Source organism: Otolemur garnettii, unplaced genomic scaffold (genome assembly GCF_000181295.1).
Source record: "Otolemur garnettii isolate 467f Iridium unplaced genomic scaffold, OtoGar3 scaffold00073, whole genome shotgun sequence".
Classification (NCBI taxonomy): Eukaryota; Metazoa; Chordata; class Mammalia; order Primates; family Galagidae; genus Otolemur; species Otolemur garnettii.
Window position 1 is genome coordinate 4,268,094 of NW_003852468.1, and position 16,168 is coordinate 4,284,261.

General features: G+C 43.3%; 1 protein-coding gene across 1 annotated transcript in view; it reads left to right on the forward strand.

The window, feature by feature from the left end:
* VTCN1 (V-set domain containing T cell activation inhibitor 1) overlaps positions 1–15,732 on the forward strand; it is an 83,060-nt gene extending 67,328 nt beyond the window's left edge. Inside the window, exons 3-6 of the mRNA XM_012807608.1 lie at positions 4,473–4,820; positions 7,984–8,262; positions 12,991–13,160; positions 15,636–15,732. Coding sequence (XP_012663062.1) covers positions 4,473–4,820; positions 7,984–8,262; positions 12,991–13,115 — 752 coding nt within the window. The 3' untranslated portion in view covers positions 13,116–13,160; positions 15,636–15,732. The remainder of the gene's footprint in view (positions 1–4,472; positions 4,821–7,983; positions 8,263–12,990; positions 13,161–15,635) is intronic.
* Positions 15,733–16,168: the final 436 nt, after the last annotated feature.

A 16,168-nucleotide genomic window follows, 5' to 3' on the forward strand; every position in this document is an offset into this window, starting at 1 on the left:
AGACTCGCTTGAGCCCAGGAGTTGGAGGTTGCTGTGAGCTGTGATGCCATAGCACTCTACCCAGGGGGACAGCTTGAGGCTTTGTCTCAAAAAAAAAAAAAAACCCTCTTGCCTTGTGTTGCCTGTACCAAGATGTTCCTGCTCCCATAGCCAAGGGCCATCGGAATAGTGCTCCCCTCATGTGAACACGCAGCTGCTCAGATGTCACCTTGCTCCCTTTCGACCACCTCCCATTTCTTCAGGCAGACTGGAGCTGTGGTAATAATTAGCACCAACAAGCTGGGTAATCCTTTTTCAGTTAGTGGCTGCATCTTCCAATTTTAAAGGGTTTTGATGTAATCGTGGAGTCCATTTGAAATACTTAAAATCTGTGCTATTAAATAGAATTCTATAAAAGCAGCCTCTGACCCATTCCACAGGGCCCTTTTGTCCTTAGTTCATCAAGTAACACAAGAATCTCTGGTGCTCAGAAGGTCTGGAGAGTTGTGGCAGATCTGTCTAATGGCATAATACTCCTTGAGCCAATATTTGTGTGCAAGTTTGAATACAGACTCCTTTTTGTGAGAAGTCATATCTACATACTATTGGTTGCAAGTTAAATTTTATTTTATTGTGTTTAACCATCATTTACGTAACAAACAAATATTTGTTGACCACTTTTTGTGTGCAGAGCAAGGGATAGGTCCTTATGGTCTTCGGAACTTCTCACTGGCTTTTATTCTTCCTTTTATTGATGGGGGGATTTCATTGGCATTATACTCATTCCGTCTGCCACATCATTAAATACAACCTTAAATGACTAGAACCTGTCGCAGGTCTTTGGGGCCCTCACAGCTGCCTACTTTTTTTTTTTTTTAGAGCTAGAGTTTCACTTTGTCGCCCTCTGTAGAGTGCTGTAGCATCACAGCTCACAGCAACCTCCAGCTCTTAGGCTTAGGCGATTCTCTTGCCTCAGCCTCCCTAGTAGCTGGGACTACAGGTGCCTGCCGCAACACTCAGCTATTTTTGTTGTTGTTGTTGCAGTTTGGCTGGTGCCATATCCAAACTTGCCACCCTTGGTATATGGGGCGAGTGCCCTACTCACTGAGCCCCAGGCACCGCCCACAGCTGCCTCCTTTAATCATTAAGATCTCCAGGAAATATTTCAACTGACCCTACCTGTGGGCTCAAGGCCAACACATTAAAATTAATCCAGTAATACAATTACTGAAGTAAGATGTGTCATTACCATTCCAGTCTCTCTGTAAACTGCACTAATCATTTATTTTTTCTGAAAAGTAATTTTTCAATTCAACTTTAATGGCAATTTGTCAATAACCATCAAATTTACCCTTCTCTAACATCATTACATTTATTTCATCCATAATGTTACTGAGAATCTCTGTGTATTTTTATTACTCTTTTTTTCCCCACTGGTTCATGTTTCCCCCAAAATTTATTTTTTATTTTATTTTATCTTTTTGGTGGCCAGGGCTGAGCTTGAACCCGCCACCTCTGGTGTATGGGGCCAGCGCCCCACTCCTTTGAGCCCCAGGTGCCGCCCTTGTTTCTCCAAAATTTAGAGGTGGTAATCCTGCAAACTGTTCCTTACTCCTACGCTCATTTTAGGTAATGAGCACCCAAACAGTGCTTTGATTTCTACTGATTTTCATTTATTCATTCATTTATTCATGCAGTCAGTAAATATTCCTTTTCTCTGTAGAAACATAGCACTAGGCATTGCAGGAACTTACAGATATGAGTAATACAACTTCTGCCCTTGAAAAGCTTACAAATTGGTGCCAGAGATAGATGAGAAACCAGATAGAGGGAGACAGCTGCTACGAGAAAGGTAAAAGAAAATGTTAAGGAAGGGTAAAGAGAGAATCTACAAATTTTGCCTTGATGGATTAAAAGGTTTCGTGGGAAGGCAGCCGTCTGAACAGACCCAAATACACACGTATAGTAGAATTTGAATAACTGGTGATAGAGGAGAGGTGTGGACTCTGAACTGTAGCTGCAACATACCCCTACAATGCAGGGATGTGACGGTGAATAGAATAATTTGCTAGTTTGGATGCCTTGGTTATCCACCTGCCAAGTGAAGATGACTGAAAAGCAAACTTCATCTCTTAAGCAGTGTTCAAGAAATGCCCAGGCAGGGTCCGGAGGTATGTTGCCTTCCTCTCTCTCGCATTATCATCTTTTACAATTTTCCTCCCAAATCCCCCACATGAATGGCCATGCATGGCAGTTGCTCCCGAAGTCTCTCTTCTCCTAAGCTCTCAGGCCTCCAAAACATCCTCCCAGCCTAGGCTCTGTACACGCTTTTGTTTCCAGTCTCTTTTTCTAGCTGTATTTTTTTCTTCCATCAGTAGCCCTCTGTTCTTTCTACTGCAAATTCATCTAGCTTTGCTTCTCCAGTCCTGTTACTCATTACTCTCATCTTTTTTTTTTTTTTTTTTTTTTTTTTTTTTTTTTTTTGAGACAGAGTCTCATCTGTAGCCCTGGGTAGAATGCTGTGGCGTCACAGCTCACAGCAACCTCAAACACCTAAGCTTCAGCGATTCTCTTTCTTCAGCCTCCTGAGTAGCTGGGTCTACAGGTGTGTGCCACTATGCCTGGCTAGTTTTTCTATGTTTAGTAGGGACAGGGTCTCACTCTTGCTCAGGCTGGTCTCAAACCTCTGAGCTCAAGCAATCCACCCACCTCGGCCTCCCAGAGTGCTGGGATTACAGTTGTAAGCCACCACACCTGGCCACCCTCATCTACTTTATAAAGGCCTCGGAGTCAACAGTTGCATCCATCCCAGAGGGCGGGAAGGTCAGGGACTGACCCCACTGACGTTTTGCTTTTGTGGGTTCTGTTGTCCTGCATAAACAACATATAAAACAAAGCACTGGTGGGGTCAGTCCTTGACAGCCCCCTCTGGGATGTGACTGTTAAACAATTCCAACCCCTAATGGGCTGGAAGAAGAGAAGTGCCAAAAATATCCCTGTTTTCATAATGTTTCCCTTTTACATTTGGAGGAAAAACCCATACGTATGCCTTATGTGTTTGCTACTGAAGGCAAAAAACAAAGCATTTGCTGTAGATAAGACAGGATGGACTGTGAGTGGATGTAGTGAGGAGGCTGCAGAGAAAGCAGCACGAGCTGCTCTCTGGGGAGTGGCCACTGTGCACTGGAGTCTGTGGCTGTGAAGACCATGCTGGGAAACCTGGAGCTCATTCCACAGCCCTTAGGGCCATGGCCAGTCAGTGACTAGAAAAGCAGACATGCTGAGAGTGTACTCTAGGTTCTACCTGGAAGATGGATGCACATAAAAGGGGTTGGCTAAAGGCAGGAATGCCGACGAGGAAGAGGAAGAGTCCAGTTGGAAAGTGCTCAGGACCCGTCATGAGGAAGAGAGGCTTATGCAGATCATTTTGATATAAGATGTTTGTTTATAGGATGTGCAGAGGTGAGAACAGGAATTACATCTTCAGGATCCACCTTGCTCTGGAATAGAGGACTCCCTCTGTCTTCAGTCTCTCCCCTAAACTTTGTGTCTATTCCACTCTCCTCGTGGGCTCCAAGGCCATTCTCTCCTTAGCTTCACATCCAAACCACAGAAACCTTTCAGTTCAGTTCATTAAATCAACCCTCTCGGCATCCTCAGTCAGCAGCCCCCAGTGCACAATCCTTTCCTGACTGGACACCTGCCGGGCAAGTGGGGAAAGAGCAGTTTGACACACCCAGCACCATAATTAATATTTCTGCTGCTAGTGTGGTCAGAGAAAAGGAGGTCGCTTTTATCTTAGACCAAAAGTAAGAAAATTAAGTACCAGTCTTCATTGTGCTACAGCTGGCACTGTAACCTTGACCAAGTCACTTATCTTCTTATGCCTGATTTTGTTCATCATTCAAATGGAGATAAAAGGAACAGCACTGAACAGTAATTCAGTCTTCTTCGGAATGACTAGCCACACTTAGTTAACGTGAGGTTTTACTTCTCTGCCACATCTGGTTAACTAAGAATAACAATACCTTACATGTGTAATTAGAGTCTGAACAGCAAGTTCATGCCCTTTGGGTGTGATCCTCACAAGAACCCCTTAAGGTAGGTAAGACAACATCATTACCTCCATTTTCCTGAGATACAGAGAGATTACATGACTTATTGAAGGTCACCCAGCTATTAAGTGACAAAGCTAAGACTAGAAATCTCGTCTGCAAACCCCAAGTCCAATGTCTTCTCGTGCTGCCTCCCAAGGTTCGGGTTACTTGGTCTTGCAGAAGCTGTTGTGCAGGGCAGATCTGTTCTAGATACCAAAATTATTGTCTTCCTGCTCTTTCTGTTGCCATCTGCTTAGTTTTTTTACATGCCTCTCCTGTTGTTCTATATTTCTGATTTATCACAGGGGTCTGTTTGGCTTTTAGTAACGAAAGGTTCAGTTACTTGTGAAAGTTCCATTGCTTCCCTTGGATTGATCCTTGCTTCCTGGATTGCAGGGACACACTTCATCACCGTCACTACTCTCATCTCAGCGGGGAACATTGGGGAGGATGGAATCCTGAGCTGCACCTTTGAACCTGACATCAAGCTTTCTGGTATCGTGATACAATGGCGGAAGGAAGGAGTTACGGGTTCGGTCCATGAGTTTAAAGAAGGCAAAGATGACCTGTCAGGCCAGGATGAAACGTTCAGAGGCCGGACAGCAGTGTTTGCTGATCAGGTGATAGTTGGCAATGCCTCTCTGAGACTGAAAAACGTGAAACTCGCGGACGCCGGCACCTACCAGTGTTACATCAGCACTTCCAAAGGCAGGGGCAATGCTGACCTCGAGTACAAGACCGGAGGTGAGTGACTTTTGGCGAGAGGGAGGAAGAAAGCACTAAAAGATGTTTGAAGTTAAAGGTTATGACGTTAGCCTTTCTGGGGCTTTGGCAAAGGTTAGGATGAAATATGTTGTGCTCGTGAATGACCAATGTCAGACAAACGCCTCCCAATTCTGCTAGCACACATCCTGGCCATTTTTTGCCCAAGATCCATACCCACTCCTAAAGTAGCTGACTAGAACATAGGCCTTAAAATCGTTTATCCGGGCTATTGCTGCTTCTGAATTTCCAGGTATTCTCACTAAAATCATTGTAGTTTCTTTTATGGTAGTTCTTAATACTACCACTGAAAGAAGCCTCAAAAATCTGGCCTGGGGTGTTTCTCCGCTAAGCAGGCCCAGGCCCAAGTCTGAAAACAGTTCTAGAGATTCACGGCAGTGCACTCATTTTAGAAGAAGTTTGAAGAGAACTAACCAAAACAACATAGTCCTAAAAACTCACTAATTCTTTCCTCCCCAATGACATCCACCCTTTCTTGCCAACCCAACGTGTGTTTTCTGAATTTGTGTGCAAGGACTCAGATAGATTCCCTGAGGAATATAAAGATGAGTGGCCCTCCTGTCCCAGAGCCCAGTGTCGATCTTACAGAGTTGAGGGTTGGCACAAGGATAAAGCATGTAAACGGAAGGATAATCAGTAAATTGCATCCAATGCTTTAAGAGAAATCTGAGTAGAGCGACTCAGAGATTCAGAGGAAGAGAGGGATCACATCCACGTACACAGGAGGAAAGGTCAGAAAAGTGCCGTGGAGGAGACGGCATTTGAGAGAGCCCTGAAGGGCAGGCAGAAAGTGCACAGAGCCCTCCCAGCCTGACTTAGCCTGCACCGCCCTTTCTCGGACAGCTCATAACATGGATATGTAATTACACATACTCGAAGCACAGATCTAGAATCAGAACTGTGTAGGTACAGTGGCCGAGCCAGGCTGTATCTCTGAGCCGCAGTTTCTTCATCTTAAAATGAGCATTAACGAGGTCCTGTCAAGGGACACTGGAACCAACTGAAAGAGCTTTCACTGGCAAAATTTCAAAAGAGCTTCTACTGGCAAAGCTAGAACAATGTAAGCAACAAAAGAAATAATATAGTATGGAGCCCAAACTCAAAGCATAAAAAACACACATGACTCCATACTTACACGAATAAATAAAGGAAATTAAACAAATCTTTACATATGAATTCTGAATAATTTATTTAGATTTCTCCCCCTCCAGGAGGTGGAGCTAATACCTTCCCCTTCCCATTCAGGTGTGCTAGACTTAATGAAGTTTAGCTTCCAAAGAAAGCTGTACACTCCTTCAGCCAAGAGACGAAGGTTACCATCGTTATGACCAGTCATGCTGATAACAGGCCCCTTCTGATGCAGTGTGATGAGGAGGCACTTTGCCTCCTGTCGTCTTCCTCTCCCAAACCTGGGGCCTCCGTCCAGTCATGAGAAACACATCACACTAATTCCAATAGAGGGCCATCCTGCAAAATGCCTGAGCCATTCTCCTCAAAACTGCTAAGGTCATAAAAAACATGGAAAGTTGAGGATGTCGTGAACGAGAGGAACCTACGGAGGCATTGTGGTATCCTGGATGGGATCCTGGAACAGGGAAAGAGCATTAGTGCAAAAACTGGAGAAAATCCAATGACGTTTGGAGATTAGTTGATAGTAATGCACCAAGGATAGTTTCTCAGTTTTGACCAGTGCACCGTGGTTAAGAAGTTGACTTCAGGGGAAACTGGGTGAGGAGTATACAACTCTCTAAACTATCTTTGCAACTTTTCTGCTCATCTAAGATTATTCCAAGATTAAAAGTTTATTTTTTTAAAGGGAGGTGATAATATCCACAGGATTATTGTGAGAATCAAACAAAACACCACTGGCACAGAGTACACCACCTTCAGTGAATGGTGACTCACTGTCTGGTAAACTCCCTTTCTCACATCATCTCCCAGGAGCTCGTTCCCTGCTTCCTCCAGGCAGGCAGGTGGGTCTTGTCTCCCCCGCGAGATGACAGGCTCATTAAGAGCAAGGCAAGGGCTTTCCTTTCACCACTCACTCAGCACCAGCCACATCCTGGGTAAAAGAAGATGCTAAATATTAGTAAATCAATAAATTGTATTTTGCCATTATGGCCTTAACATTTTCATAAGCATCTCTCTACCTAGATATAGGGTGAAGCTAGTCTTAATTTCAAAATGCAGTTTCCCTCCCCAGAGAGGAGAATTATCTTAGAAGAAAACAAATGCCTATTTCTTTCCCTGGATACCAGGGCTGGACATTCTCCGCCCAAGTCCCCACTATGACAAGGCTTGTGTATGGAATTTCTTTTTTACTTTTCTCTCTCTCTCTCTCTATTTTTTTTTTTTTTTGAGATGGAGTCTCACACTTTATTACCCTGGGTAGACTGGGTAGAGTACTCTGAGGTCAAAACTCATAGCAACCTCAAACTCTCGAGCTTGAGTAATGCTCTTGTCTCAGCTTCCTTAGTAGCCAGACTACAGAAGCCCACTATTACACTTGGCTAGTTTTTCTATTTTTAGTAGAGACAGGGGCTTGATCTTGCTTGGGCTGGTCTTGAACTCCTGAGCTCAGGCAATCCACACACCTTGGCCTCTCAGAGTGCTGGGATTACAGGCGTGAGCCACCGAGCCCAGGCTGTATGGAATTTTTGTGGGTGATAGGTCAATGCTGTTTATTTTTTCCTTCTCCCTCTCCCTTCCCTTCCTAACTTTATCCTCTAGGCAATAAAACACATAAAATTCTCAAGGCTTCATAAGTCCCTGGAAAAATGCCCAATTTCCATAAAGAATAGCTTTTTTGGTGATCACTAGAGCCCCTCTTACTTAGAGAAAAGGATCTGTTGTAGCAATAATATACCTAGAACTTGGTATGTTATGATATACCTAGGTCTTGGGGTTTATAATATTGACGAAAGGATCATGATGTATGCCAATACTATGACCAAATACTTATTTTCATCTACAATACAATGAACCATATACACATGGACTCCTGAAAAGTACTGAGTTACTTCAACAGTGGAAATGACTGTGGTTGTAAGACTTCAAAGGCTATCTTGTCTTATCTGTCTGACCCTCACATCTCACCTGCCCCTTTTGACCTTTGACCTTGCAGCCTTCAGCATGCCAGAGGTGAATGTGGACTATAATGCCAGTTCAGAGAGCTTGCGGTGTGAGGCTCCCCGATGGTTCCCCCAGCCCACTGTGGTCTGGGCGTCCCAAGTGGATCAGGGCGCCAACTTCTCAGAAGTCTCCAACACCAGCTTTGAGCTGAACTCTGAGAACGTGACCATGAAGGTTGTGTCTGTGCTCTACAATGTCACAATCAACAACACATACTCCTGTATGATTGAAAACGGCATTGCCAAAGCCACAGGGGATATCAAAGTGACAGGTGGGTTCCTCCATACTTTTTGTATGGATTTACATGGGGGGAGAATAATGCCTAAATTAAAAGCCAATTTCTTTAGTAGACATATTATATACCAGGGCAAAAAAATCTCTAGAATCCTCCTTCCTATGACCCTGATCATAATTCTAGGAGGGATTGCATTACCTAAGAGGAAAGCTAACAAAGACATGTGTGGCATATTAAGGTTCATCTTGTGTGCCTTCTCACTGATTGGTTATCTGGAGAGCAGAGTTTAGGGTTCTGAGGCTCTAACTCAGGAGGACTACTTTGGTGTAGTAGTGGGGATGTGATAATTATTCAACACCTTTGATATGTCAGCTAGTGTACTAAAACCTAAGCCCCTTAAAACTGCTTTGGCCAAATTTGAGAAGGCTTTGAATCTAAAGTCTAAATGTCTGGACTGTGACTTAGTCTTATTTATCCCTTATGAGACGAATTCATGATCCCCAGAATTTTGGCCCTGGATTAATCTGAAACCTCTAGATTGAACTGGGCTCCCTGCATCCTGGCTAAGAACAGGCTGACGTGACCCAGCACTGTAGTCTCCCTGCAGTGTTTCAGTGAATAGAAAACCTAGGGTTGAGCTAGTATCAAGCAAATGCATACACTGAATTACGACTTTTAAAATCATCCCTCCTGGTGCTAAATTGGATTCAAACTATAGTGCAAGAGTATGTTAGGAGTCTGCTATCTGTATCAAGCTTAGAACTGAGCAGAAAATATCTTGCCCATTGTAAGTACCCTATAAATGTTTGCTGAATTTAACTGAATGAACCCTATTATCAGATTTTTAAATTTAAAATTGTATATACACACATGTAAACCCCCAAATATGTGCAAATATGACATATCAACTTTAAAAAATAATACAACTATGTATATAAATATAAAAGTAACCTATAGAATGAGAGAAAATATTTGCAAATCATATATTTAATGAGGGATTAATACCCTGAATATATAAAGATTTCATACAACTTTAACTCAACAGCAAGAAAATGAAATAATCCAATCTAAAAATGGGCGAAGGATTTGAATAGAGATTTACCCTAAAGATGATATGTAAATGGCAAGAAGTCACATGAAAAGAGGCTCAACATTGCCAATCACCAGAGAAATGCAAATCAAAACCACAAAGAGATGTCATCTAATACCCATTAGGATGACTACTATTAAAAAAGAAGCAGAAGAACATAAACGTTGGTCAGGATGTAGAGAAATTAGGACCCTCATCTATTGTTGGGGAGGCTGTGAAATGGTACAACTGCCATAGAAAACAGTAGGAGAGGGTCCTTGAAAAATTAAAGCCAGAATGACCATATGACCTAGCAATCCCACTTCTGGGGATATATCCAAAAGAAGTCAAAGCAGGGTCTAAAAGAGATATTTGCACATCCCTATTCACAAGAGGTAGAAGCAGCCCAGAATGTCCATCAGTAGATGACTGGATAAACAAAATGTGGTAAATACTTAGAATGGAGTATGAGCCTGAAAAAAGGAGGGAAGTCCTATCCCCTACCACCACCTGGGTGAAGGTTTAGGACATTATGCTAAGTGAAATAAGTCATTCACAAAAAGACAAATACTATATGTTTATACTCAGATGAGGCATCGAAAGTCATCAAATTCACAATGATGGTTACCACGAGTGGGGTGGTGGAGGTGGAGGTGGAGGAGAGAAGGGTTGTTGCTTAATTGGTATAGAGTTTCAGATTATAAGATGAAAAAGTTACAGAGATCTGTTTTACAACAATGTGTGTATACTTAACACTACTGAACTGTACATTTAAAAATGGTTAAAGAAAAAAAATGGTTAAGGTGGTACATTTTTTGTTTTAACTACAATTTTTTAAAGTATCTAATAAAAAAGTATATATATGAGAAAGAGAGAGAGAGCTCTTCCACCATCTTGAGGAATGAAGTGGCGACTATCCTGGTTAGGGCTCTTAGTTCCTATAACTATGACAGAAAATTAACTCAAATAACTTAAAAGGGTGATGGATTAAAAGGGTAGTGAGATGTCTCATGGAACCAAAGACAGAAAGTACAGTTGACCCGAGGAACCGCTTGAACCGGGGACCCAGTAACTTCAGTTCCAATTGGATTCCTCTCATTCCTATTTTCTTTACGCTCTCATTTTAGTATATGTGGCAAAATGTGCTTTCCAAGAGCTCCTATGTTTAAAAATCTCTCTCCCTTGAGAGAGTGACCAGACTGAGCCTCCAAACATCAGTCTCCTTCTACTTCCCAAGAAGGACTTTGGTTCAATTTGGGTCAACTGCCCAGCAAGGCAGTGTCCGATGAAAGGTCTTCCCAGAAAAGAAGCAGAGAACAAAGCATTCCTTTAAAACAAGGGGTGTTGACATCTCAGTTTGATGTCACTAAAAAATTCCCAGCTGTATAACTACTGTCTTCTAATAGCAGAGTGAATAACCGCACAAAACAAAGCAGCAAGCGCACGCTTTATTCAGCGAGCAGACCCTCTTTCCTTCCGTGTTTGTTGCATACTTCAGAACAAGTGTTCCGAGTGTCAACATTAGGACGAAAGACAACTTGAAGTAGCTCGAAATTTTAAATGATCACAGAATTTCTTCTTTCCATGCGCAAAGTAGGTGTCCCATGCATGTTTTAAAATGATTAAATGGGGTCATGGCATTTATATTCTGTGTTTTCTGACTATTCTGCTAATTTAGGCCATTCATGAAACAATTATCTATTGTGCGCCAGGTATGTTCAGAGCACTTTTTAAGCTCCATAAGCCACTGAGATGAGCAGTGCAAGTATCATAGCAGAAGTTAATCTCAGTGTAGCTTTGGTACCTAAGGGAAAGAGCTGTTAATTAGGACTGCAGTGGAGCAGGAGACAAGGTGGAGTTCAAGCTGGCTTTTAAAGGAGGGAAAAAATCATTTTGATAGAATAGAAAGTCCAGTAGTCCAAGGGAGAAAATTTGAAGGTATTAACTGGGCAGTGGTATTGGAAAAGAAAAGGGAGAAGAATCGAAAGTTTCTTGAACAAAATACTGTCCATGCCTTAGAGATGCAAATGTGAAGGTCAAGAGGAATAACAAGTCAGCCTGGGTTTGATAGTTCTACTCAGGATGCTTAGGAGATGAGAAATGCTCCCATCAACACAATGAAAACACAGGCGCAACATGGAGAGGAGGGGCAAGATGAGGGTTTTAGAGACGTTGCATTTAAAATCCCCACAGTGCTTACTGCAGTGGCTCACACCTGTAATCCCAGCTGCTTGGGAGGCTAAGGCAGGAGGATTGCTCAAGCCCAGGGTGGAGACTAGCCTGGACCAGCTACAACATAGTGAAACCCTTAACCTTGAAAGTAAATAAAATGAAATGCCCATGGTACACCCAAGTGGAGACACCCACTGCTTAGCACAGTGCCCAGACGTGATAGGTTTGGGGGAGAATGCTACATCTCTACTCCCCGTGTTTCCTTCAGTGTGACCTTCTCGGCCTTTCTCTTCCTCCCTCTTTCCCTCTTCTCCAGAGGAGGAGGGATTTATCTGAATGGAGAGCACACTGCGGGAAGGTGGACATGGGTGGCTCAGCTCCTTCCCTTTCTCTTTAGCTGACTCTCAGGAGGTACATACACATTCTGCCCTGCTCCTCCAACCAGGAGTCTTGCAGAGTGGAATCTGTCTTTAACAGGGAAAGCCTGCCCCAGTCTGCTTCTGTCTGTCCCTGGGGAAGTCCAGGCTGTGCCCACTTACCTACCTATAAAGCCTTGTTCCTTATTATCAGATTTTTCAGCAATGAAGGTGATATCTGGGTCTTCCAATTGCCTTCTCTGTAATTGGTTCAGAGCCAAGGTAAAGAAGTGGGTGTTATTTATTGGACTCCTTTCATTGAACCCCAGCGTGGGTAACTCAGAAATATTTACTGAATGTTTTTAACTGGTGTATCTAGTAGCAGCTGGACATCCAGATGTGGACCTCAAGACAGGCTTTAAGGAAGCAGATTTAGAAATAATCAGCACAAATGTAATGCTTATTATGCTTGAATAGAGTTACTATTATTGTTATTTGTCTGGCTTATATTTATTGAGTGCAGACTAAGAGCCAGGTACTGTTCTAATTGCTCTATGTGTATTAACTCATTTTAATCATCATAAATGCCCTAGGAAGTAGGTTACTATTATTTTAGCTCCATTGTATAGGTGAACAAATGAGCAGATATTTAGTAACTTACCTAAAGTCACAGAGCCAGTAAGTGATAGAGCTGAAATTACATGAGAGGATTGTCTGGGGAGGAAATAAATCAGAAGAAGAGTAATTTCATTTCTTTGCTTCTGCTTTTCTCTACTCCAAAATGAGAACAATACTTCCTTGCCACTTTCTAGCTGTGTGATGAAAACTAAGGACACAGATGCTGAAAAGATCACTGCCTAGAGGAAAAATACATCAGAATCCGAGGACTGGCCCTGGCTGGCTGTTCAGCCTATTATCTCTTTATTAGTCTAGTTTTTCATCTGGCTGAGTGCTTACTGGAATGGACCACAGAATGGAACTGCCTTTCACAAAAGGGAAAGCTCTTCTTTTAAGCCAATTGCAGAAAGGTGGAGAAAGGGGGAAAAAGTTGCCTGTATGAGGGACAACTTGTTCTGTTTGGGGGGAGTTTTCTTTACTCACCAGTCGTATGAAGAGGACGTGAAGCTGCACCTATAGGATCCTGAACTTTTTTCTCTCCCTCTACAGACTCTGAGATCAAAAGGCGGAGTCACCTACAGTTACTGAACTCAAAGGCTTCTCCATGTGCCTCTTCTTTCCTTGTCATCGGCTGGGTACTCCTGCCCCTCTCCCCTTGCCTGATGCTCAAATAATGTACCTTGGCCACACAAAAGAATGCAAAGTCATTGGTCCAACAGGTGAGAAGGATGACAAGTGGTGCAGGAGACTGGTTCTGTGTGTGCCTGAGCTCCTAACAAGAGTCAAGCAGCCGTCAGTGTCAGCCACAAAAAGAAACAGCTCCAGTAGAATTGTGAAAGGCAATCGTTTGTTAGCTTACCGATTAGTGTAGACCTCATTGGCAAACTTATAGGAGAAACTGTTTACAATTCAAATATTTGTGTAAACTCAAATGCCTTTTAATTTCCTGAGTCATCAACAAAGTGAAAAGTATCTTACTGAAGAGAAAGAGATGTGTAGCCCTGATGAGTTACCCTGGGTTTCACTGTGATTTATAAAACATAATGACATGCACATAATCACTCCCATAAGTGACCTCTCTCTCCCACCCTTCCAGCAAAGCCCCTGTTGACAGGATTGCTGGCCGATGACTCACCAATTAGCTCTCCTGCTGTGAGACTCTGTCGCTCCAGTCCTCTGGCTCCAGTAATTGTCAGGACATTTCCTTCTGGATCTTCTTCTGCATATGAAATGTGTGTAAAGCAGAGATGGGAAAGTTCCAGTCAACACTCCCACATTGCTCAAGGGCATCCGCACCACGCCTGCAGGCTCACAGCCTTAGAGCCGCTTTGCCTCCCTCTTATGTCAATTCGTCACCACCCCCTGTTGTCTCTCAGGTGGACCCTAATCCAGCCTCCATCGTTTTGCACCAGACTAGCTCTAAGACCCTGTGCTTGCTCCACCCTCTCCCTGTTTCAGCTGATGGGGAAACATGGTGCCAGAATCAAAGCATTCAAACATTGTCTATATCACAGCATTCCTTTGTCCGACTCTCTGGGCACTACTGCAGCCAAGTTAAAGACCCTGCCTTCTCAGTGTCTCTCCCTGAGCTTCCCCCTGCTCTCAGTTTCCTGCCTCTACTCTGGCCTTCCCTCTCACCCTGCTCCTTCCTGGGTATCTCCTCCACCCTATCGCAATTCATGTCCACTACATCCTTCACCCATTTCCGGAAAATCTTTCCTAGCTTATAGCTCCCTTTCCTGGGGGTCTTTGTGTTTTTCTGGTTTTCTTTTCTTCCTTTTTTTTGAAACAGAGTCTCACTCTGTTGCCCAGGCTACAGTGTCATGGCATCATCATAGCTCACAGCAACCTCAAACTCCTGGGCTCAAGTTGTCTTCTCAAGGTGCTAGGATCCACAGGCAAGAGGCACTGTTCCTGACCTACAAAGCAGATTTCTTTTTCTTTAGACAGAGTCTCACTCTGTCACCCTGGGTAGCATGCCATGGCATCAGTAGCTAACAGTAACCTCAGACTCCTAGGCTCAAGTGATCCTCCTGCCTCAGTCACCCCGATAGCTGGAACTACAGATGTCTGCCACAAAGCCAGGCCAGTTTTTCTGTTTTTAGTAGAGATGAGGTCTCACTCCTGCTCAGGCTGGTCTAGAACTCCTGAACTCAAGTGATCATCCCACCTTCACCTCCCCAGGGCTAGGATAACAGGCGTGAGCCCCCATGCCTGGAGAGTCTTTCTATTTTACATCTTGGCATGCATGCATAATTTATATCTTATTACCCTCTAAGGCGCATACATCCCTTGCCTAGATTGTTAAGTCCTCAGGGGCAGACATAGATCTACTTTTCTGCTTCTTTTCATTGTTTGGCTTATTCTCCAAGCCTTACTACAGTGCAGTACACAAAGTAGACTCTTCGTAAGGAAACCCTCCGGTTTCCATAATTTCCAGTCCTCCGAGGTTGTCAGTAGAGAGAGATTTCCCTAAGGAAACTGTCCCTCGGGGATCTTACTCATAGAAGAAAGAACATTTTCTTCTTTCCTTGATTCCCCACAATGTAATTGAGCTTTTACCAACCTGCATCTAGATGATATGACCCAGATAGTACAGTTGATTCATCGTCACCCTGGATTCCCTTAGAATAATAACCAGCAGCCTTTTCTTTAAAAGCTGTGACTTGGGTGTGATGGATGGTGTTCCATGCAGTACACGGGGGTCTTACACAGTTTTTACCCCTGAGCTGCAGCTCCACCTCTTCCTCCCTAGAACCACAGAGGAATAACCTTGAGTTAAGTAGATTTTTTTAAACTAAACAATTAGATCATTATTTGCAACATGTATTATAATGAATTGTGACATTTTAAATCAAGTGTGCTCTCAGGGTGGGAACTGAGGCAGAAACTGTCTTTCCACCTCTACTCAGGAGCCTGCCCAGAATCCCTCTCTCAGCCCCCGTTTGCTCTGAGGACCTGTCTCACCCCTGAGACTGCCCCTGGGATGATACCCTTATGGAGAGATTCGAGCCATCTCTCTCCCCCCAGCAACCCACCGTGGCCTCAATAAACCAACATCAAAATACAGAAAAATAAGCCCATTTCTAAATAAGACACACACTCCCACAGTGGCTGGGACACTCTCAGGTCGCAGTAAATGTTTGCTGAATGGACTTAATGGTATCTTATTGCTGTTATTTTCAGAATCCCAGGAATCTACAGAACTTTTTCACCACCAGCTATGACCTAGTTTTATATTTCTGTGGGAAAATGAATTCATCTCTGGAAGTCTGGAGTGTACAAACAAGAACCAAGAACAAAAAGAAGCTAAAAGCAGCCATCAAAGACTCCAGTATGAAAGATAGATCTATCTTTAAGGACATTAGAAGTTATGAAAATCGTTCATCTGAACCAGAGAAGTGTGTCATGACTGTTAAGTAAAATGCCCATGGAGATAAGCGTATCCTCAGATCTCGGGGACCTGCCCTTGCCTGTCATCTCTTGGGGAGCGAGAGGCTGGGATACTGCACGTCTGTTGTGTCTGAATCCTTAATTATATGTTCCGTAATGTTGCTCTGACGAAGTGCTTAGAAAGTTTCGGTCACAATATAGCCACATCTATGCCACAAATTGAACTGTAGTGTATGCTGTGAGAAGCTGATTCAGCTGCTATGTCACAACTCAGGGTGGTTGCATTTCAGTGATGGGTCAAATGGTTCACTTTTCTTTTTTTTTTTTTTTTTTT